At 35.8% G+C, this 22,953-nt stretch overlaps 1 protein-coding gene across 3 annotated transcripts in view; it reads right to left on the bottom strand.

The window, feature by feature from the left end:
* The window catches only part of FBN2 (fibrillin 2), a 263,141-nt gene that overhangs the window by 102,617 nt on the left and 137,571 nt on the right, over nt 1-22,953 (bottom strand). For all 3 annotated transcript variants that reach the window (XM_032262361.1, XM_032262277.1, XM_032262432.1), the window contains 6 exons: nt 21,359-21,592; nt 20,258-20,395; nt 6,348-6,467; nt 5,312-5,437; nt 4,318-4,440; nt 2,209-2,331 (listed from right to left, as the gene is read on the bottom strand). In XM_032262361.1, the coding sequence (XP_032118252.1) occupies nt 2,209-2,331; nt 4,318-4,440; nt 5,312-5,437; nt 6,348-6,467; nt 20,258-20,395; nt 21,359-21,592 (864 nt within the window). The remainder of the gene's footprint in view (nt 1-2,208; nt 2,332-4,317; nt 4,441-5,311; nt 5,438-6,347; nt 6,468-20,257; nt 20,396-21,358; nt 21,593-22,953) is intronic.

Raw genomic sequence — 22,953 nt, 5'->3', positions numbered from 1 at the left:
TTCCTTCCTTCCTTCCTTTCTTCCTCTCTCTCTCCTCTCTCTCCTCTCTCTCTCTCTCTCTCTTTCTTTCTTTCTTTCGACAGGGTCTTACTCTGTCACCCAGGCTGGAATGCAGAGGCACAACCATAGCTCATTACAACTTTCACCTCCAGAGCTCAGGCAATCCTCTCACCTCAGCCTCCCGAGTAGCTGGAATTACAGGCATGTGCCACCATGCCTGGGTCATTTTTGCATTTTTTCCAGAGACAGGATTTCACCACGATGCCCACACTGGTTTTGAACTCCTGAGCTCAAGCAATCTGCCCACCTCAGAATCCCAAAGTGCTGGGATTACAGGCACGCACCACCATGCCTGGCTAATTTTTCTATTTTTTGCAGAGACAGGGTTTTATCATGATACCCAGACTGGTCTTGAACTCCTGGGCTCAAGCAATCTTCCCATGTTGGAACCCCTAAGTGTTGGGATTACAGGCGTGACCTACTGCGCCAGGTCTCATTTCAAACATAAAGAATCAATGGATCTAAAAGTAACATCAAGTCAAAAGACGTGAAGAAAGCACATCTAGCACGTTATCGAAACAGTAATATATGATTTTACACACATGACAAATAACGTTTTTATTTTAAGAAGTTTAAATGACCACAATGATGAAAAACTGGAGGGGGCTTTCTGACAATTTCTGATGTGTTTTCTGGATGTGAACAAGAGAATCAACCTTTATGTTTTACTGAATTCCTAACAACGACTCATATGTTGGTTGTTTAAGAGAAAAACAATTTCTCCCTCCAAAACTGGCTTTGTACTCATGGTATATTTCAACAGCATCATTTAGGTAAAGGAAAAAAACAAGTAAGTGTATTAAAGCAACTGAAAATATTTTAGCTCTGTAAGCAGGAAGAAGCTATATTCTTCTAGCTGTTGTATTTGAAATATCCCTGAACAAAGTGCTGACAACTTCCTGGTGTGAAATAAATCTTTAACTGGGTTGAGTGGATAAATTTGAGTGAATAGATTATTTCCATCTGTAAATTCTCCACTTCTTCTCCTTCTTGGAATCCAAATGTTTTGATTCTCATAGGTAGGAGTAAAGTATTAACGATGTCTAAGAATATTCTATCTCTCAAATATACTTTGAAATCCTGTTTCTATGTTTTACTGTACAACCTGAAAAACAGACGGTACGTAATGGCTAATTCACTCTAGAAGCCTCATGAAAGCATTTTGGAGAGAAAACTTCATTAAATGCCTTTTTACTACTCACTCTGCCATCCTTATCATTGGAACATATTGTTGGGGTTCTAAAATGACAGTGACACTTCTGTTTTGCCTGCCTTTTCAAAGCTGAGCCTGGTACTTCTGATTGATTTTCATGGGATCAATTTGACAAAAGTAGGCTAGAGGAATCTGAATGGCTTAGATAAAATATATATCCTTGTTCATACTCTTGCTCATACTTCTTTATACTCTTGCTTCTGCAGCTAGCTGCATGGTGATGAGGAATAACTAAAAACATTTCGAGCTTTTGCTATAAGTTCAATATTTATATTTTAAGTTTTGTTAGGGTAAAACCAAGAGTTTACTTACCTCTAACTATAATCCCCATTACATATCTTATCTGTTATTAATTATAAAACTGAAATGCACTGTGTTTAGGATTCAGTTATCTAACATTACCAAGTCTGCTGGTTTAAAGATGTATTTTTTCCTATAGCATTTTTGACTTGCATCCCATAAAAGCCTTCTGACGGGAACTATCTGAGGGTTTCTGCCCATTAAAAAAATAGCTTTGTTAATATATAATTTACATATCATAGAATACATCCCTTTAAAGAGTATTTAATTGTTTTTAGCATATTTACAGATACGTATACCCATCACTATAGTTGATTTTAGAACATTTTTATCACCTCAAAAATATCTTTTAGCTCCCACTCCACTCTCCCACCACCCACATCCTCTGTCTCTTAACACGAGTCTACTTTGCTTAATAGACTAGCCGATTCTGGAGATTTCATATGGACGGAATCATATACTGTATGGTGTTTTGTGACTCGCTTCTTTCACTTAGCATGATCTTTGCAAGGTTTATCCATGTTTTAGCATGCACTCTTTTTATAGTGAATATTATTCCATTGTACAGAAATATCTCTGTTCATTTTTCAAAGTTCATTTTGCACAGTGGGGCCATTATAAAACGTTTCACTTACCAACACACACGCGTCCATCCATGCCCACAGCCAGGCCTGGGGGACAGTCACAGCGGAAGGACCCTTCATTGTTGATGCAGTGCCCATTCATGCAGATTCCTGGGGTCTGGCATTCATCAACATCTGTGCAGTGGGTGACAGAAGTCAAGCGGTTACTGGGTAAATTTAACTTTCTTACTGGGTTTACTTGCTGCCACTGCTCTATACTACCAACCTTTTGTTTATAACTTTATAACCTGTGAAGAACACCTTAGCGTGATAACAGATTCTATGTAAATGCAATCCTTTCAATACATTTCAGAGAGACAGAGTAAAAGTTATTTTACTTTACCCATTGAGGAAAAAAAAGCCTCACAATCCACTTTTTTCGTTATTTATTTGACAATCCCATTTAATGTTAAATAATCCAAATTAGTTAATTAAAACACATTATTTTAAAATTAGGGTAAACTTCTATAATTTTTTTCACACAAAGACACTTTAACTAGAAGTAGATGCTATGTTTATATTAATTTGGTCATTTCATAACAACAAAATAACTTGAGGTGTGTCTTCTAATTTTCAATCACCTTGAATTTATCAAATGTAACCCAGCATTAAATGACTTCCCCAAAAGATGAACCAGACTTCAAACACACATCTGCTCATTCAGGAATATTTAAAATCTTCACATTTGCAATTAATTAATTAATAAGAACTAATTTCTGGAAAGCAGAAACTGGTAAGATCTGAGTCATCTTTAGATGTATACTGAAGTTTCTTTAGAAGGGCTGAAATAAAGTCACATACTGTAACATAATTTTATACACTGCAGCATAATGCCAATTTGCTATCTTATGTTAAATCCAAATCAGTTCACCCTGAAATGATATCCCAGTCACGAGTTCAACCAGCAAAACTACAGCACTCTTCCTTCCTGGAGAGTCAAAAATCTATTTGTTCTTCAGGGACATAAGAACTCAGTCTCAATTTTTAAATCTCTATTGTCTATGGAATTTCATTTAAATTCATTGAAATTATAGAGGGTGAGCACGATCCTTATCTGATGTTCAGATTAAGTTTGTAAAACTGAAGGCAGAAGAACATCGCTGATGGAGATACTTTTGTCTAAAAGAAGAAAACAAAGAAAAAGAAAAATTTGGCCATGTATGATGGCTCATGCCTGTAATCCCAGAACTTTGGGAGGCTGAGGAAGGAGGATTACTTGAGCTCATGAGTTTGAGACCAATCTGGGCAACACGGTGAGTCCTCATCTCTGCAAAAAATAAAATAAAATTAGCTGGGCATGGGAGCATGTGCCTGTAGTCCCAGCTACTTGGGAGGCTGACGTGGGAGGATCACTTGGGCTCAGAAGTCAAGGCTGCATTGAGCTGAGATCACAGCACTACACTGCAGCCTAGGTGACAGAACAAAAGCCTGTCTCAAAAATATATAAATTTTAAAAAAGGAAAAGAAAAATTTGCTTCTAAGTAGAAGCTGCAAAATGTATTCCACTTTACTAAATTTCAGTTGTGAGTACAAACATAGTAAGGTCTCATTTATTTCCAAGAGGCATATCTTTAGCTTACTAAAGTTATCACTAGAGCTTGGTTTTCAAAATGGCTTCATAAACAAAAGAATTAATTGGAATATTAAAATTATGTCTTTACTAAATCAACATAAGATTTTTGCTAATGATACCATTACAAGTGGTCTGTATGTTAGCTTTATGGAAAAGATGTAATGCTAAACCCATAATGAATGATGGTGGAAAATACAGTTCTGAGAATACATTAAAAAAAATTCAAGATTTTTTCTTTCTCTTTTTTATTCAGCCAAGCAGTTGAAAGAAATTATTTCTACGTTGTTTTTCACAAGACTTGCTAAAACCAATCTGTCAGCCCCTTAATTTTTCCTATACCATTATTATTTTGGTTAAGATATTACTGTTCCCTAGACTACGATGGGTGTTTTTCTAGAAAGCTTTAGACACCTGCCTTAGTGAATTAGAAAGAAATGTGAATAATATGAAAGCCACGTGAGGAAGTTGAAGTAATTCTTCCATGGTTCATTCAAATAAAAAAGGTGGTTTCAATCACGGTCACTTTCCTATCTGAAAGCCACACATACCAGTACAGTAACGCCCATTTGGAGCCAAGACAAATCCTGGTTTGCAGATGCACTTGAAGCTGCCATCTTCATTGATGCACATTCCATTCAAACACATGTTGGTAGTTGTACATTCATCATGATCTGTAGAAGAGGAAGAGTGACTTTGAACACTGGCCTTGAGGGAATCAATTACTTCTTCTTCCATAAACAATGCCCAGGCAAATTCCACTACATAAACGAGCCATGTGCTCATGGCTTTAAGTTTTTTTTTTTAAAAAAGAACACCAACTGAATGAGAGAAAATAGTGCAGAAAGTGGAAAGGACCTTCAGTATATGGATTTAAAGGAAAAGAATTAAATAAATTTTGTGCTTAGCTCCTATTAAAACCACATAAACCATGAGTAGTGTGTTACTTTGTGAAAAAGATAATATAATTTCAGTGAGTGTTTATTTTATAAGAAAATAAGGCAATGGCAGACCTCACTGCAAATGAAATGATCTGGACTTTCATTGGTAGATGAATATGATGTGTTGCTTTGTAAACAGTATTTCTGTGGTGTGTTGGTATCTATTGCATTGCTAGACATCACAGGCCACAATTTTAGAGATTTGTGTACTGCATATGTCAAACATTTTTATATTCCTCCAGTTTGTGAAGGACAAGAAGACCTTTTCTATTTTGTTAGTGTCGTAAACCAAAAACCTGAAATAGAGTAGGGGCTAATAATTATTTAAACGTATGAAGAATAACTGCTACTTACTATTTAACATGTAACACACAGGAAATTTTCAGAAGCAGTAAATTATTCACTGTTATAAGGTATCCCCCCCAAAAAAAAAATCTGTCCCTATGCTTTAACAGTCTTATATTAAAAGCATTTACATTTTACCTAAGTTACCTGAAGATCTCACATATGTGGTATGTGAGCTTTCATGGAAATAGTATATGGTTCTAAATAAAAATATATATCCTTTTAAAATCTTTTGCAAGGGAGCAGGCAATTTCCATACCAACACAGTTTTTTCCATCTGTAGTTAATTCAAAGCCAGCATTGCAAATGCACTGGAAACTTCCATCTGTGTTCACGCATCGACCGTTTTTACAAAGAACTCCATTCTGGATGCACTCATCAATATCTAGGAAGATTAAAAATGGCCAAACATTATTCTTTTGCAATACTTATAGATAAAAACAGTATGATAAGAAATGGAATTTTAAATATTCAAAGTCATGTTGCTTCTTTAGCAAAATTTCTGTCTCTCACCAGCTTTTTGTTTTTTTCTGTTTTTTTTTTTTGATAGGTAGGTGCAAGCAATTTTACAGCCCTTATAGTAGCTGAAGAGGGAAAGAAAAAAAAAGAGGGTATCCAGTAAACCTAAGAAAGGGTGGGCAGTGCAGCTGGAATTACTAGTTGCAGCTGTTTTTGACATAGTGGATGAAGGCCTTAAAAGTCAGAACAAGATGTTGGATAAGTGTAAATTATCTACAGAATTTCTAGATTAAGAATAATACAATGAAAACTTCTGCAGAAAGCTGATTCAAGCAACTACCTGTGGCTCAATAGCAAATGAAAAAGAAGACAGGCAGTCATCTGGTAAATGAATTCTGAGATGAATCAGCAGTGAGGAAGCAAGTTTGGACCCTGGTGGTGGGTGTAGCACTGAAGCTGTGAATAAAGACCAGGCATGACTTGGTGTTGGACTATGTGTGGGATTCAAAGAAAGCAGTAGTTGGAAATGACTATAAATCTTAAGCTCAGTTAATAAGAGAAGGTTACTGATGTTACTTGGAGAAAGGAAGCTCTGATCTAGGGAAGGAAGATAAACTGAACTTTTGTGAAGTCAGATACCATGTTGCCTGGGTTATAGATGCAAACAATATTTATGTTTAAAGGGAGAATCTCTGAGGGTATTATAAATAAATCTGTAATAACATAACAACACATTTTATTCCATGTTTTATTTTAATAAATTTACTTTTAACCTCAACAGCCTTGGTCACTGTATTTCATGGAACATTTTCATACGTGAAAGCAAACTGCCTTACCAATGCATGCTTGCTTGGTAGGAGTCCTCTGGAATCCAGCATGACATTTACAATAATAGGAACCAGGTGTGTTAACACAATCTCCATTAGTGCAGGGATTTGATGTGCATTCATCAACATCTGTGAGCAGCAAAAGAAACCATTATAGACCTCACTCCATTTGTAGAAATGTTTGTTTAAAGTACATTTAGCCCTCTAAAATTTGAGAGAAGGCCAGTCAGTGGTAATAAGTCTAAATAGCGAAGTATTTATAAATGAATGAAAATTCCTTTCTTCAAATACACTCAGAGGCCAGTCTGAAGATTTACAAAAATATCGCCTAATAGAGAGTACATGGGAATTTGCTTTAATCAAGAATTAAAGATTTTTCAGTTGGAATAATGGCCAATGATTAAAAGCAATGGGCCCTGAAAAGAGAAATAAGCTATAATGCTTATTGCTTATACCAATGTGGGCAAGTTAATAACCTATTTAAGGCTTAGTAAAGTCTCAGAAGAACAATGAAAGGATTCTGAAGACATATATTTATGTTACATGTTGTCACTGCTATCAGTTTTAAAGAAAGAGATTGATGGATTATGGAGTGTCTTTGGTATGACTTTTTTTTTTGGTGAACTCATCTATGTGTACAACTATATATACACTAAAGCTTGGATAATATTTTGAAGTAGAAAACATGGGGAGTAGAAAATGAAAACATTAAAACAAAGCCCATTTTTTCCAGTAGTTTCAGGTTTCTTTAGGATTTAAAAATTGGCCCAGGGATTTGTTGCATAAAATGTAATTTTATGGAAATACTAGTTATGACCAAAAAGTGAGAGAGTCATGCTTTTGATTCAAGGTCTCCTAAACCTAATTAAATGCAAACCCATTGCAGAGTTCAGGGACGGAAAAGCCAAATGACAGACTGAACACTCTGGACTAGTTAAATCCCAGAGAAATCATATGTGCCATTATAAGAAGTTCAATTCATCTTCTCTCAGCAATGCCCACTAAATATTATTTTGAATCCTTGCAAGTTAAAAACCTGGCTAGTTGATGAGGGCATAATGATTTGCCATTTCATATACATGTAGAAGCCATTAGCATATACAATTTCAGCTAAATTGGAGAATATAGCAATAAAATCAATTCACACGTTTACCACTTTAATAAGCAGATTCCTACTTTCGCAGATGTTCTTAAAAGAGGAACTGTACTGTATCAAGCCCACCAACTTCATTTATGTAAACACTCAGACTGAATGCAATTAAGCCCTTTCTGGTAAAGGAAATAAACCTCATAGCAAATAAAATAAAAACAACAAAGAGTAACAGGACTAAATGCTTTTTCAATCTATCCAAGGACCCCTTCAGCCCATAAAGACTCACTTACACTTAAAGTTTTGGTTGATACCATCAATTCTACTGAGCCAAAGGAATGTAGCAAAATGAGAAAAGAGAGTATTAGCAAGCATATAAAGTATAATAAATAGACTTTCCAATATGAAATAGCACCTTCAGTTCACAGTGTTGAAGATCACTTCAATTTTGTGTTACATAATTGAAATGCAACAATTAAAAATGTGTTGTAGCTCTTATCTTTACAAAAGCCCCAACATAAAGCTCTGTTCTAGTGAAGAACATGAGAAACCACACGTCCACTCTCCTCTCTTTAGGGAAAGTTTCAGGAAAGCCACGTCACCTTGCAGGGCTGTTTTCTCCCCTGGAGAGCCTGCTCTTAAGCTCCTTGTTGCTATGGCAGCTCTGCCAGCTATTTTGCCATTATAGCCATAATTCACTTCTGTCTCTTAAGCCCCTCAGGGACTCATCAAGGTTCTGGTACACAGAAAAAAATATAATCATTCACTGACTTTTTCTTTGGAAGTGAAAACAATCACCAAAAAACAATTAGTGACTTTATAAATGCATATGACTTTAAACCCCCATTTGTTGTTTTTTGTTTGTTTTCTGGGATTTTCAGTTTTAGACTAATCACAAATGACCACTGCCAACTTCTGAAATGAACATTTCATGTCTCCTCTTTATTCTGAGTCTCACAGTCCTGCACCTCCAAGTGATCATGTTAGTTTTGTCTTGTTTACAGGAACAGAGGTACTTAAATACTATGGTCTGCACATTTTAACTTCTTACTATGTTTTCATCGTTGGGGAGGATAAGTATTTTCAAGCAAAATTCATGGGATTTTACCTCCTAAAATAAATTTTAAAACTATGGAGAATGTTGATTATCAAAATTGTTAAATTATCAAATACTACTATGGTTAAGAAATATTTTCCCTTGAAAAATACTTTATATGCCAACTTAGAAAAGACTTTTTAAAAAAACATTTGCAAGGGCTCTAAGATTACCGGTAGCCCAACAGAAATTTAAATGATTTTTTACTATTTCAAAATAGAGTCACTTGAATTGAAAACATTGCTGGCTGGGCGCTGTGGCTTTGGGAGGCCGAGGCGGGTAGATCACAAGGTCAAGAGATCGAGACCATCCTGGTCAACATGGTGAAACCCCGTCTCTACTAAAAATACAAAAATTAGCTGGGCATGGTGGCGCACGCCTGTAGTCCCAGCTACCCTGGAGGCTGAGGCAGGAGGATTGCTTGAATCCAGGAGGCAGATGTTGTGGTGAGCCAAGATCGCACCATTGCACTCCAGCCTGGGTAACAAGAGTGAAACTCCATCTCAAAAACAAACAAACAAACAAACAAACATTGCTAACAGCAGATTGACTTATACAGACACTATGAGAGTTACAAATTTTAATTTCATAGTAGAATTCTCAAGAAAAAGACAGAAAAATATGATGGCTAAATATAACTGTTTTCAGGCATCAGGCATAGTTCTCACAATAGCAAAATAGACCCAATTCTATTTTATTTGTCATTGATCCTTTAATAAATCTATTGCCTTTCAAGTTATACTGCTTCATCAGGTATCTCATAAAAGTTCCCAAAAAGCAGTGGCAGTTTGTTATTCCTCAAAACATTAGCACAGCTGACACAGTTACTACTGTTATCTTGGGCTCTTATAATTTAAAGCACTGGTTAATTAATATCCTCTTCACTTTTTCTGATGTGGTGTTTATAAATTCAATTTGTTGTTTATAAATTAAAATGATCAATAATTGACATTAGAGTATAGGATTAAAATATTAAAACTCATTTTCTGAAAATGTACTCCATTACTAAATGATGTCTCTTTGAATTACAGCAGGAAGAAAGACAAGCCTACTGCTGGGGTTTTAACTTTGCAGGGTAATTGATGAGATCTCTCTACCACTCTAAGAAGCATCAGGTGGTATCAGCTAAGCTAGGTAGGCTGCATATGGTTATAGAGTGTGGTTATGGAGTGTACAACTCTACAGTATACCATTTATATAGATTCCTTGAATGATACCCTCCAGGCTTGTGCAGTCCAAATTTGAGTTAAGACTTATTTCATAACTCTGATTTTGTAGATCTGTACCTTGTTTAGAATGATTCATTTTTCCAAAACACCCTATTTGGCCCACATTTTCTTTTGTAATCATAGTATACTTAGAAATTTTTGGCCAAATTATGAAACTAACTCTCTCTATAACTGGCCTCTCATCTATATTGTTCAATGGAAGACTTGAACTCAAATCTGTTAATTAGGGTTAAGCTAGTTAATGAAACATATGTATGATCAAATGTTAATATTATGAATAAATAAAATGACCTCAAAATGGCTCAATAACTGTCCTAAAACCATTCTTCAAAGCTAGTAAAATTCCCTTAATTACCAAATCCAACAGATTTTTTCTCCTCACTGCCTTTGATTTTTCTACTGCATTTAACACCTGACACTACTTTTCTCTTGAATGTATGCCCTTTCAGAACTTCAGGAACATAATTCTGTAGATTATTTTGCTATCTCTCCAACACTATGAGCTAGAACAAGGTGTGTCTGAGCTGAGCTAGACTAGCAGCCTTCAATGTGGCAGTTCCATAGGATTCCAGCTGTAGTATTTCCGTTATCTTTTCATTTGTCCTATTGTTCAGCTCGGGACATAACATTCATCTTCATGGTTCTAATGGCCGCCTGTGTGTTGTTGACTCCTAAATCTGTAACTCCACCCCTGGACATTCCTCTTAGCATTAGAGCTCTATAATTAAATAACCCTAGACACTTAAACTCAGCATGTCCGGAAAAGCCTCAACAACTATTTCCTCCCAATCTGTACCTTCTTATACTTCTTAGGTTAACAACGCCACTGTATGTCCAATTTTGGTCAGCCAGGTACTTGTGTATCGTTGTAGTTTTCTATTCTTTGATTTCCCACAACTGGGTTATCAGATTCCACTGATTAACCTCCCAAGCACTTGTAGAATCATTAAGTATTTCTGCAGTCCTACATCACTATTGTCATAATTTCTTACCTAGGCTTATATAAAGATTCACTAGCTGGCATTTTTGTCCTATTTTTTTTCATGCCACAATCTTTACACTAAAAAAATGGGGGACATTTCTGTTCCCAGCCAAGAGAGATTTACCCCCACTTCTTCAAATACACAAACAAACTGACAAAGTATAAGAAATCATGGTTTTCAAGAAACTTGGCATCAGGCAACAAAGACTATAGAGCCCTACGAGATGGAAAACAAACACACTGAATATCATGACTATTTCAGCTTATGGCTTTAATAGAGTTTTCAGATCATGGTGCAGATGGGGGAACCCTGGCAGAATGCAGCAGGCCCCTAGGTAGATGAGTCAGAGCTGAGAGTCCAGAAACAGACCCAATATATATGAGCAACTGATTTTCAACAAGGCGCAAAGGCAATGCAATAGAGAAAAGACACTCTTTTCAACAAAGGGTGACGGTTATTAATATACTACAAAAATAAACTTCATGCAATATTAAAAAACTAACTCAAAATGGATCAAAGGCCTAAAACTAGATAACTTCTAGAAGCAAACACTGAAGAAAACTCTTGTGAGAAAACTCTTAGGTTTGGCAAAGATTTCCTACATACAACATCAAAAGCATGATCCATAAAACAACAAACTTAATAAATAGAATTTCATTAGAATTAAAAAATCCAACACTTCAAAAGATATGTTATAAGAAGAAAAGGCAAGCCACAGGGTAGGAAAAAACATGTGTAAATCATATACTTGATAAGGACTTATATCCAAAATAAACAAAGAACCCTCAAAACTGAATAAGAAAATAATTTTAAAGTGGACCAAGATTTGAACTGATTCTTTACCAAAGAGGCATCAGATCAGATAAACCCATGGAAAGATAGTCAACATCTTTTTAATGTGACTTATCAGAGAAATGTAAATTAAAACCACAATGAGAACCCCCTGCATACCTATTACAATGGCTAAATGTAAAAACCTGACCATACCAAGTGATGGCTTGGGGTTATGGAGTAACTGATACTCTCATACACTGCTGCTAGAAATGTAAAACAGTACATTTTGGCAGTTTCTTAAATAATTAAATATATTCCCCTCACATAATCCAGCCACTCCACACCTAGGAATATACTCAAGAAAACTAAAATGCTTACAAACACTTGTCCAGGAATGTTCATAAGAGCTTTATTTGTAATAGCCAGAAACTGGAAACAAAATAAGTGACTATCAACACTGGAATATATAAACTGTGGTATAGCCATACAATAAAATACTATTCCACAACAAAAAGAAATCAATCATTGACTCCCACAACAACATAGATGAATCACAGATTAAGCTGACTAAAGACATATATGTAACAGTATGATTCAGTTTTTATAAAATTCTACACAATGCAAACTAATGTACAGTGATTGATCAGTGATTGCCTGGGGACAGCATGGGGGCTGGGGATGGATGAAAGGGGGAGCAAGATGGAGTGATTACAAGTGGTAAAGGTAAACCTTATGAGGGTGACAGATATGTTCATTATCCGATTGTGGTCATAATGTTATTGGTATACACACATCAAAACTTACCAAGCCGTATGTCTCAAATATACACAACTTATTGTATGTCAGTTAAACCACAATAAAGCTAGTTTAAAAATCTATACAACACTTCCATCATGATTAACTAAGAAAAAGACATGGCCTTGTCTTACTGGGCTTACAGACTTTTAGGAGTCATGAACATCTATGATATAAGACTTTGTTTGAAGAACTCAGGGGCTGTTTTACAGCCCACCTTTAGAGCTTCATTTTCCTCCTTAACTTTTAGAAATAATGCTTAGAATCTCTCTATTCTTCAACACAGGGTGCACAGGTTGGGAAAACTTGAGAAAATATTCAAGTGGCACCTGGGGACCAAAAATCTACTTGGAAAAGCCAAGGCTCTAGATGAAATTATAGTTGGCATTTTTCAGATACAGGTCCAAAGCCGAGAGTATTAATCACAGCTTTGACTAGTGTCTGAGAACATGTAGTACATTTTAGGATCACAACCAACTTTTTTAAGACTTCAAACTAAGCAAGCACAAATAAGGAGTTGAGACAGTACAAACAACTTTGATGTTCAAAATTTTTAGAACTCCATATGAAATGGGCTCTTTGCCGCTCTCTCAATTGGCTCAGAACTCAGAGAGGTAGAAAGAAATGTTGAATACACACACACACACACACACACAAACACACACATTTCTTTCCAACTTTTATTTTAGGTTCAGGGAGTACAAGTACCGATTTCTAACACAGGAAAATTGCATGTCACAGGGGTTTGGTGTGAAGATTATTTCATCACCCATGTAATAAGCCTAGTGCCTGATAGGTAGTATTTTGATCCTCACTCTCCTCCTACCTTCCACTCTCAAGCAGGCTGCAGTGTCTCTTGTTCCCTTCTTTGTGTCCACGCATACTGAATGTTTAGCTCCCACTTATAAATGGGAACATATGGTATTTGGTTTTCTGTTTCTGTGTTAATTCATTTAGGATCATGGCCTCCAGCTCCATCCATGTTGCTGCAAAGGACATAGTCTCATTCTTTTTTTATGGCTATACAGTATTCCATGGTGTGTATGTACCACATTTTTTTTTATTCAGTCCACCATTGATGGGCATTTAGGTTGCTTCCATGTCTTTATATTGTGAATAGTACTGTGATGAACATATATGTGCATATGTCTTTATGGTAGAACATTTTATATTCCTTTGGGTTTATACCTAGTATTGCTGGGTTGAATGGTAGCTCTGTTTTAAATTCTTTGAGAAATCTCCAAATTGCTTTCCACAGTGGCAGAGCTAATTTACATTCCCACGAACAGTGAATAAGCATTCTTTTCTTCACAATCTTACCAGTATCTACTTTTTAATAACAGCCATTTTGACTGGTATAATATGGTATCTCACTGTGGTTTTGATTTGCATTTCTCTAATGAGAGGTGATGCTTGTTGTCTGCACGTATGTCTTTTTTTGAGAAGTGTCTGCTCATTCTTTTACCCATTATTTAATGAATTGTTTTTCACTTGTAATTTAAATTCCCTATAGATTCTGGACAATAGACTACTGTCAGAGGCATAGTTTGCAAATATTTTCTCCTACTCCCATAGGTTGTTTACTCTGATAGTTTCTTTTGATGTGCAGAAGCTCTTTAGTTTAATTAGGTCTCATTTGTAATTTTTTGTTTTTGTTGCAGTTGATTTTAGAGTCATTGTAATAAAATCTTTGCCATAGCCTATGTCCAAAATGGCATTTCCCGGGTTTTCTTCTAAAGTTTTTATAGTTTTAGGTTTTACATTTAAGTCTTTAATCGATATTGAGTTAATTTTTGTCTATGGTGAAAATAGATTGTTTGAATCTTCTGCATATGATTATCCAGTTATCCCAGCACCACTTGTTGAATACGGAATCCTTTCTTCATTGCTTGTTTTTGTTGACTTTGTCAAAGATCAAATGTTGTAGGTGTGTGGCTTTATTTCTAGGTTCTCTAACCTGTTCCACTGGTCTATATGTCCTTTTTGTACCACTGCCATACAGTTTTGGTAGGTATTGCCTTGTAGTATAGTTTGAAGTCAGGTAGTGTGATGCCTCTGGCCTTGTTCATTTTGCTTAGAATTGCTTTGGCTATTCAGGCTATTTTTTGTTGTTGTTTCACATAAATTTTAAAATAGTTTTTTCTTCCTAATTCTGTGAAAAATGTTGATAGTTTGCTAGGAATAGCATTGAATCTGTAAATTGCTTTGAGCACTACGGTCATTTTAATAATATCAATTCTTCCTATCCATGAACATGGAATGTTTTTTAAATTTGTTTGTGTTGTCTCTGATTTATTTGTCTCTGAAAGAAATCAGAGATGAAATCTGTAATAAAATACATTTATTGATTTGCATATGCTGAACTCACCTTGCATCCCAGGTATAAAGCTTACTTGATTGTGATGAATTAGCTTTTTGATGTGCTGCTGGATTCAGTTTTCTAGTATTTTGTTCAGGACTTTTGCATCTATGCTTATCAAGGATATTGGCCTAAAGTTTTCTCTTTTTTGTTGTATCTTTGCCTGGTTTCAGTACAAGAATAATTCTGGCTTCATAGAATGAGTTAGGAAGGAGTCCCTCATCTTCAAGTTTTTGGAATAGTTTCAATAGCAATGATACCAGCTCCTCTTTATACATCTGGTGGAAATTGTCTGTGGATCCTTCTGGTTCTAGGCTTTTCCTGGTTAGTAGGCTTTTCATTACTGATTCAATTTCAGAACTCATTATTGGTCTGCACAGGGATTCAATTTCTTCCTGGCTCAATCCTGGGAAATGTTACCTTCCAGGAATTTCTACGTTTCTTCTAAGTTTTCTAGTTTGTGTGCATAGACATGTTTTTAAGGTTTCATAGTTCGTGTGCATAGAGGCGTCTCTGAGAATTTTTGTATTTCTTTGGGGTTGTTGGTAACGTCCCCTTTGTCCTTTCAGATTGTGCTTATTTCCGTGTTCTCTCTTTTATTCTTTATCAGTCTAGCATTTTATCAATCTTATTTATTCTCTTAAAGACCCAACTTTAGGTTTTTGTTGATGTTTTGAGTGTTGTTTCAATCTCAACTTCATTCGGTTCAGCTCTGAATTTGGTTATTTCTTTTCTTCTGTTAGCTTTGGGATTGGTTTGCTCTTATTTTTCTAGTTTCTTCAGGTGTGATGTTAAGTTGTTAATATGAGATTTTTCTATATTTTCGATGTGGGAGTTTAATGCTATAAACTTTCCTCTTAACATTGCTTTAGCTATGTCCTAGAGAGTCTGTTATATTGTATCTTTGCTTTTATTAGTTATACAAATTTTATTATGCTGTGGTCTGAGAGGGTGGTTTGTATAATTTCATTTTTCTTGAATATATTGAGAATTGTTTATGGCCGAGTATGTGGTCAATCTAGAATATGTGCTGTGCTACTGATGAGGCAAATGTATATATTTTGTTGTTTTTGGATGCACCGTTCTGTAGATATCTGTTAAGTCCATTTGGCCAAGTGTTGTGTTTAGGTCCCGAATAGCTTTGTTAGTTTTTTGCCTTGATGATCTGTCTTATACTGTCAGTGGGGTGTTAAAGCCTCCCACTATTATTGTGTTGTTATTTAAGTCTCTTTGTAGGTCTCTAAAATCTTGTTTTATGAATCTGGGTGCTCCAGTGTTGGGTGCATGTACGTTTAGGAGAGCAAAACCTTTTGTTGCATTGAACCTTTATTATTATGTAATGCCGCTCTTTGTCTTTTAAAATCATTGTTGGTTTAACGTCTATTTTGTCTTAAATTAGAACAGCAACTCCCACTGTTTTTGTTTTCCATTTGCTTGGTTGCTTTTACTCCATCTGATTACTTTGAGCTTATGGATGTCACTGCGTGTGAGATGGGTCTCTTGAAGACAACATATAGTTGAATCTTGTTTGTTTATCTATCTTGCCACTCCGTGCCTTTTAAGTGGGTCATTTAGCCTGTTCATTTTCAAGGATAATATTAGTATGTGCTGATTGATCCTGTCATTGCATCAGCAGGTTGTTATGCAGATTTGATTGTGTGGTTACTTTACAGTGTCAATGGTGTATGTACTTAAGTTTGTTTTTATGGTGGCTGGTAACAGTCATTCATTTCCATGTTTAACACTCCCTCAAGGACCTCTTGGTAAGGCAGGTCTGGTGGCAAATTTCTTCAGCATTTGCTTGTCTGAAAAATATTTTATTTCTCCTTCAAGTATGAAACTTGTTTGGCTGAATACAAAATTCTCAGTTGAGATTTCTTTTTTTTAAGAATGCTGAACATAGGGCCCCAAACTCTTCTGGTTTGTAGGGTTCCTGCTGAAAGGTCCACTATTATCCTGATGGGGTTCCCTTTGTAGGTGACCTGCTCTTCTCTCTAGTTGCCTTTAAAATTTTTTATTTCTTGTTGACCTTGGAGAATCTGATGATTATATGTCTTGAGGTTGGTCACCTTGTATAATATTTACAAGGATTCTCTGGACATCCTGAATTTGAATGTTGACTTCTTTAACAAGGTTGGAGAAATTTTCATGGGCAATATCTTCAAATATGTTTCCAAGTTACTTGCTCTTTCTACCTCTGTTTCAGGGATGCCAATGAGTTGTAAGTTTGGTTTATTTACATAATCTCCTATTTCTCAGAGGTTTCGTTCAATCTTTCTAATTGTTTTTTCTTTATTTTCATCTAACTGAGTTGATTTAAAGAGCCAGTCTTTGAGCTCTAAGATTCTTTCCTCAACTTGTTCTATTCTTCTATTAATACTTCTGATTGTATTATGAAATTCTTGTAGCGAGTTTTTCAGCTCTTTCACATCAGTTTGCTTCTTTATTAAGAACTTCTCAGTGGTGATGGGGTGCTGAGGCCTATGTGCATGTGTGCCAGCGAAGCAACGGGGGGAGGCTGTGGGCAAGTGCATGCCAGCAAAGTAGTGGGAAGAGGCTGCAGGTGGGAACATGTTGACAGAGGCCCATCTACTGAAGTTCTCCAATGGTTAGGCAGGGTTTGCTGGCAAAGGAGTTATGGTGGTAACCCCTGGAAAGAGCCCCAGAGGGGCGTCTGAAGCACAATCATGCAGGAACACTGAGAGAGGTTGGCAGATGGCAGACAGTCAGATCAGACTGGCCCTGTACCATGGGCAAGATTGCTCTGCTCTGTCCAGGTCCAACAATCAACCAATGCCAAAGCCCCCTAGAAAATGGCAAGCCTTGGGGTATGGGTGTCATAGCCATTCCAGTGCCAAACCCTCTGGGCTCTGCACAGGCTGGAGTCCTGTCCCTGCTACCTATCCAAGCAGCTCTCCCTGTCAGCTCAAATGTCCATACAGGTTTTGGAATCTCCTGCAGGTAGGATTCCAGAGATCCCTACTAAGAGTGGGCCACTCCTCACCTATTTAACTCACTCATTCCTTAGGAACTGCTGGGGGTCAGGAACAAGTCTTGGTCGTTGGCAACCCCATCAAGGCTTTCCAGCTTCCTCCTACTTCAGTCCAGGTGGTCCCGTGTGCTCCTCCATACACTTTTAATGCCTTCCTTCTGAAGATTCTCTCAGAGTGTGCCAGTCTTCTTGATGGTCTGGTCTGTTGGTAGGAAATGCTCTTCCTGGCTATGTCTACTCAGCCATCTTGGCCGCTCTCTACTGACCTTTTTTAACTCCATGGGAAAATTTCTTATCATTCGCAGACACTAATTGCTGCCGATTCTGCTGCTAGATGAGATGTTCCTGATGGTCTCTCCTGTTACCACATCACTAGTACAGATCATAGTTTATGAGCACAAATCAATTTAAATGGCATTTAGGGAATCAAAACTTCCAAGCCTACCACTACCACTGATTCTGTGGGAATGTGTCTCCTGAGTGCCACAAAATTCTCTCACTGTTAAACTTTTTGTATACGACCAATAAGAAAGTTGGGGCTACTTTATAGCACCTGTTCTCAAGGTATGGTCTCTGGGACCCTAGAGACCGCTGGGATCCTTTCAGAGTGAGTTTGATTCAAAACTATGTTCACAATCATATTAAGATGCTGTTTATTTATTTATTTTTTTAATCATGTTAACATTTGCTCCGATGGCACAAGAGCAATGATGGTGGCTTAGCAAAGATTAAGGCAGTAGCACCAAACTGTCCTAGCAGTCAATGCCATGAACTCAAAGAGTATTTAAAAAAAGACATTTTCATGTAATATCATTGATGGGCTGGGTACAGTGTTCACGCCTGTAATCCCAGCACTTTGGGAGGCTGAGGTGGGCAGATTGCCTGAGCTCAGGAGTTCAAGACCAGCCTGGGCAACATGGTGAAACCCCATCTCTATTAAAATACAAAAAATTAGCCAGGCATGGTGGCGTGTGGCTGTCGTCCCACCTACTTGGGAGGCTGAGGCAGGAGAACTGCAAGAGCCCTGGAGGTGGAGGTTGCAGTGAGCCAAGTTCGCACCACAGCACTCTAGCCTGGGTGACAGAGCGAGACTCCATCTCAAAAAAAAAAAAAAAAAAAAAGAATATCATTGACGACACCATGAAATTAATAATAATCTTGATTCGAATATACATTTTAAAAATATTTGTGACAAAATGTACAATACAATTGTTGCTGACTGAAGCACTATGAGTGCCTGTGTCTCAAGGAAAAGTTCCTGTGTAGTTACTTGAGTCATGTACTCCATTAGCAGCTTTTTCTGCAGAATACTGTTTTTACTTGAAGAATGACTGACAGACAAATTGTAGTTATTCCGAGTTATTAATCTGGCAGACATTTTCTTGAAAATAATGAATTGAGCCTGTCACTTTAAGAAAAGCAACAGACTGCATTTGATGCTAACGTTAAAATCCAAGCTTAAAAGTGACAGAATTCAGAAAGAGTATTTAACACTGTGTGTTTGACAGTTTCCCAGAAATTTGAAGGTATTTTTATGAGTTTGATGGTGATATTATCAAATATAGTTTTTTGATAGTATATAGTAAAATATGTAAACTTTGGAAAGATCTGAATAATACAGTGAATCAATATATTTCAAATGACCAATGCATGTTACAAAATCCATTCAAACATTGGACAAACCAATAGACTTTATGTAACAGAGTACAAAAAGTATGCTAACATGGTTTCAGATTCTACATGGTTAACTAAACTTTAAGAATTACTCCTTGTAAGTTTTAGTGGAATATCAAAGAGCAACCACAATTATCTGAAAAGCCTACGTGATATTCTTCTTCTTTTCCATTTATGAATCTGTTTGAGGACAGATGTTCATTCCTCAACAAAACAACATTATCACCACACCTTAAATGCAGAAGCAGCCATGAGAATCCAGCTGGCTTCTACTAAGGCAGACATTTAAAAGATTTGCAAAAATGTAAAATAACAACATTTGTTTCTACACATTGTGTTTTCAAAAATGTAGTTTTTCATAAAAATGTTACTTATATTAACATGCAATGGGTTTATTATTGTTATTTTTCAATAAATCCATAAATGTTTTAATATTTTCATCTTTAATTTCAAATTAGGTAACTACTGAAAGAGATAACCAATGATTTTAAGAGTTCAAATGAGTCTGAGACCAACATATTTGAAAACTACTGCCCTGATGTATCGGATTTTAGTCCATTGGTGTCTTGTCATCTTTTAAAAATGGATTCATGCTCGACAAATTGCTTTCAAAATATATTCATTGTTACATAGATTCCTTTTTATTTTTAGTTTATATTAAGAGTAAGCAATTCTGAGAAGGAAGGAAAGGGAGAGTCAGAGACAGATATCACAATATTTAAGACCTGAAAAGGTAGGAAATTCTTGAAGTGATCTAGCTCAGCATAGGTTAAAAGGGCATATCGAATAGCATACACACAGAAGAGACAGTTTGGAAATTAGCTTTATTTCAAAAGACTTAAAAAATCATATTCACTCCAATTTGATCCTGTAATCTAACAGCTACTAAAAAAACTAAGAATGATTATTAAAGAATCAGGAACTTACCTATACAATCTCCATTTGCATCCTGCTTATAACCCATATTGCATTCACATCGGTAGCTTGAGACAGTAGGTATACAGCGTCCATTTAAACAAAGATTAGCATGATGCTTACAGATATCTATTGTCTGATTCAGAATTGCTATGGAAAATTAAAAGCACAATTATATTTAATCATTACAACATGCATTTCTTTCCTAAATTGATTTTTAAAGGACATTTAACAGTAAATTAATTAGGTATCTATCAGAAGCTCATATTATTTTATATTTTATTAAAACTGTAATGTGGACAATCCAAAAAATATTAATGAGACACATGGCTGTAACTTGCATTTGTTAAGATATATATCTGGAAATCTTGCCCATATGATGCCTTTTTCAAATTTCAGGAATGTTCTACCGTACATTTGAGTGCTTTCCATTTCTCCTTTGTAAATCTGCTGATACTCAGATATAGTAAATCAGCAATATGCCAAAAAGAATAAACATAACACTATAGGACACCCTTAAATATTATTAGCAAGAGAAGTGCTTCTAAAAAGAATGAAGTTAAATGTCAAGTACACGAATGCCAACTCTGGTCTAAAGCCCATGGTTTTCAATTTCTTAAGCAATTTAACAAACAAGGGTGAGGAAATGAAAGATATGTACATTACAATATTTGAATTGGCACAGGGCAAAACATTCAGTTTATCTCAGTTGAGAAATGGTTCTGGAAAATAACTCAAGGGGGTGTTTGAATAGGGCAGCTGCAAACAGGCAAATGAAATACATTGGAACCAAAAACATGCTTTTTGGTGGTGTCAACTGGATTGGAATATTACTGGGTTCTCGTATGTATTTTCAAAGAGAACCTGGGTCACACATTCTTTTCTCTAATTTAACAGAAAGTTTACAGAACAGAAAAGTAATATTTTGCTAAATTTGGTATTACTACATATCAGACCCTGAAATAGGTTTCCCTCTCTCTCTCTCTTTCTCTCACACATACACGTGTGCAAGTGTGTTTACACAACCCTTTTGAAAAATTAAAATTATGTTAGATATTAGAATATCATTTGAGGCAGAAAACTAAAGAGTCCGCAGGAAAACTAACCACTTACTTAGTCCAGTGATGATAGGCCCTTGTCCTCCAGCCCCAACATTGGCTCCCCCAACGCCAGGAGAAAAGCCATTGCCTCCAGGGATGGGGATGAAGCCTGTCCCTCCTGGGCCATAGCCATTGCCATTGCCACTTGGGGCAAATCCATTTCCCCCAGTGCCTCCAGGTCTGGAACCAGCACTCCCTGGAATCCCTCCCATTGGAAGTCCATCCATGCAAAGTCTGCGATATTCCTCTGGAAAAAAAGAAAGTTTAAGTTAAGAAAGTTTAAGTGAATGTCTTCCTGCATAATAAAAGCAATTGGTACATTGTACTAGGTCACTTTGGCTTACCTATACTAGACAATATGATTAAGCAAATTACTGTCTCAACACGTTTTTAATGCTGGCAGTAGCAAGAAAAAGGTAAAAAAGTTTTAGAAAAAAATGTAAAATCTGTATGTCACATTGTTTTAACTGAGTTGCATAAACAAATAATGATTTATATGTGCATTTTAATTTTATGCACCCTAAGTGCAACGCATAAAATTCCAGACATAAGTATGAATATAGGAAATTTACTTGAATAGATAAAAATGCTTAAAGCTTATTAGATGTTGTATACCATTAAAATCTATGTTAGAAAATTGTTTTAGAGAAAAAATTTTTTTTCTAACATGGATTTTAATGGTTTACAATATCTAATAAGCTTTAAAATCTGCTGCTTTTTTGACCAAGTGATAAAGTCGAGTAACAAGAAGCAAGAAGATAGCAACTGTCTTATTTCCTTAACTGTTTGTAGAATTAAGGCACTATATCAAAAGAAACATAAAGTATTAATTATATACTACTAGTGAAACTAGGAGAATCCAAAATTATTAACTAGCCATTAATTGTGACCTTTGCTGCCTTACTAATAGATTTTGAAAGAATGATGAATGTGTCTTGATATTTTTTCTGATAGCAGTATATATTGGTATAAATCTTTGTAAGTACACTTCAAAGATTTAATTATTTTTCAAGATTTTAATTCAAAGAGAAAATAATAATATAATTGAATATATTAATATATCTTTATGTGATAAGCATTAATTGTACTTGACTACTCATTTTACACATATCAAGAAGAACTATTTCTCATTAACCCTAATTTCCCAATATAGCATTATTTATATTTATATGGCAGTTACCATAGCAAAGTTAATAAGAGGCATCATCATACTCTTGCATTATTAATTTTCAAGATCATGAGAAGAGACAAAATATCCTCAAAGACTGAGACATTATAAGCTGAAGGTATTCCTGAAATAAAGACAGAGCTTTCTTCTTCAAAGATATTTAAGCTCTGGAATGAAAGATCACGAGATTTAAAAACTGAACTGAAATAACAACGTTCAAAATAATTTTAAAAAATACTTGGACAAAAACAAGTCAATCGGCTTTGAGGAATTTGTCTGATGTTACTAAATTGGGTATTATCAAATCTGATCCTAAATAACAATGCTATCTCATTCCCCACAAAAACCCTCAAGTCATATTAAAAATACACAAAGGAGACAAATATGACTTGACTTTAAGGAGAAGAGCAAAAAAAAAATATATATATATTTATATATAT

This window comes from Sapajus apella, unplaced genomic scaffold (genome assembly GCF_009761245.1).
Source record: "Sapajus apella isolate SASKATOON/1434 unplaced genomic scaffold, GSC_monkey_1.0 scaffold1, whole genome shotgun sequence".
Classification (NCBI taxonomy): Eukaryota; Metazoa; Chordata; class Mammalia; order Primates; family Cebidae; genus Sapajus; species Sapajus apella.
Note: the sequence above shows the minus strand (reverse complement) of the source record. Positions and strands in the feature narration are given on the sequence as shown.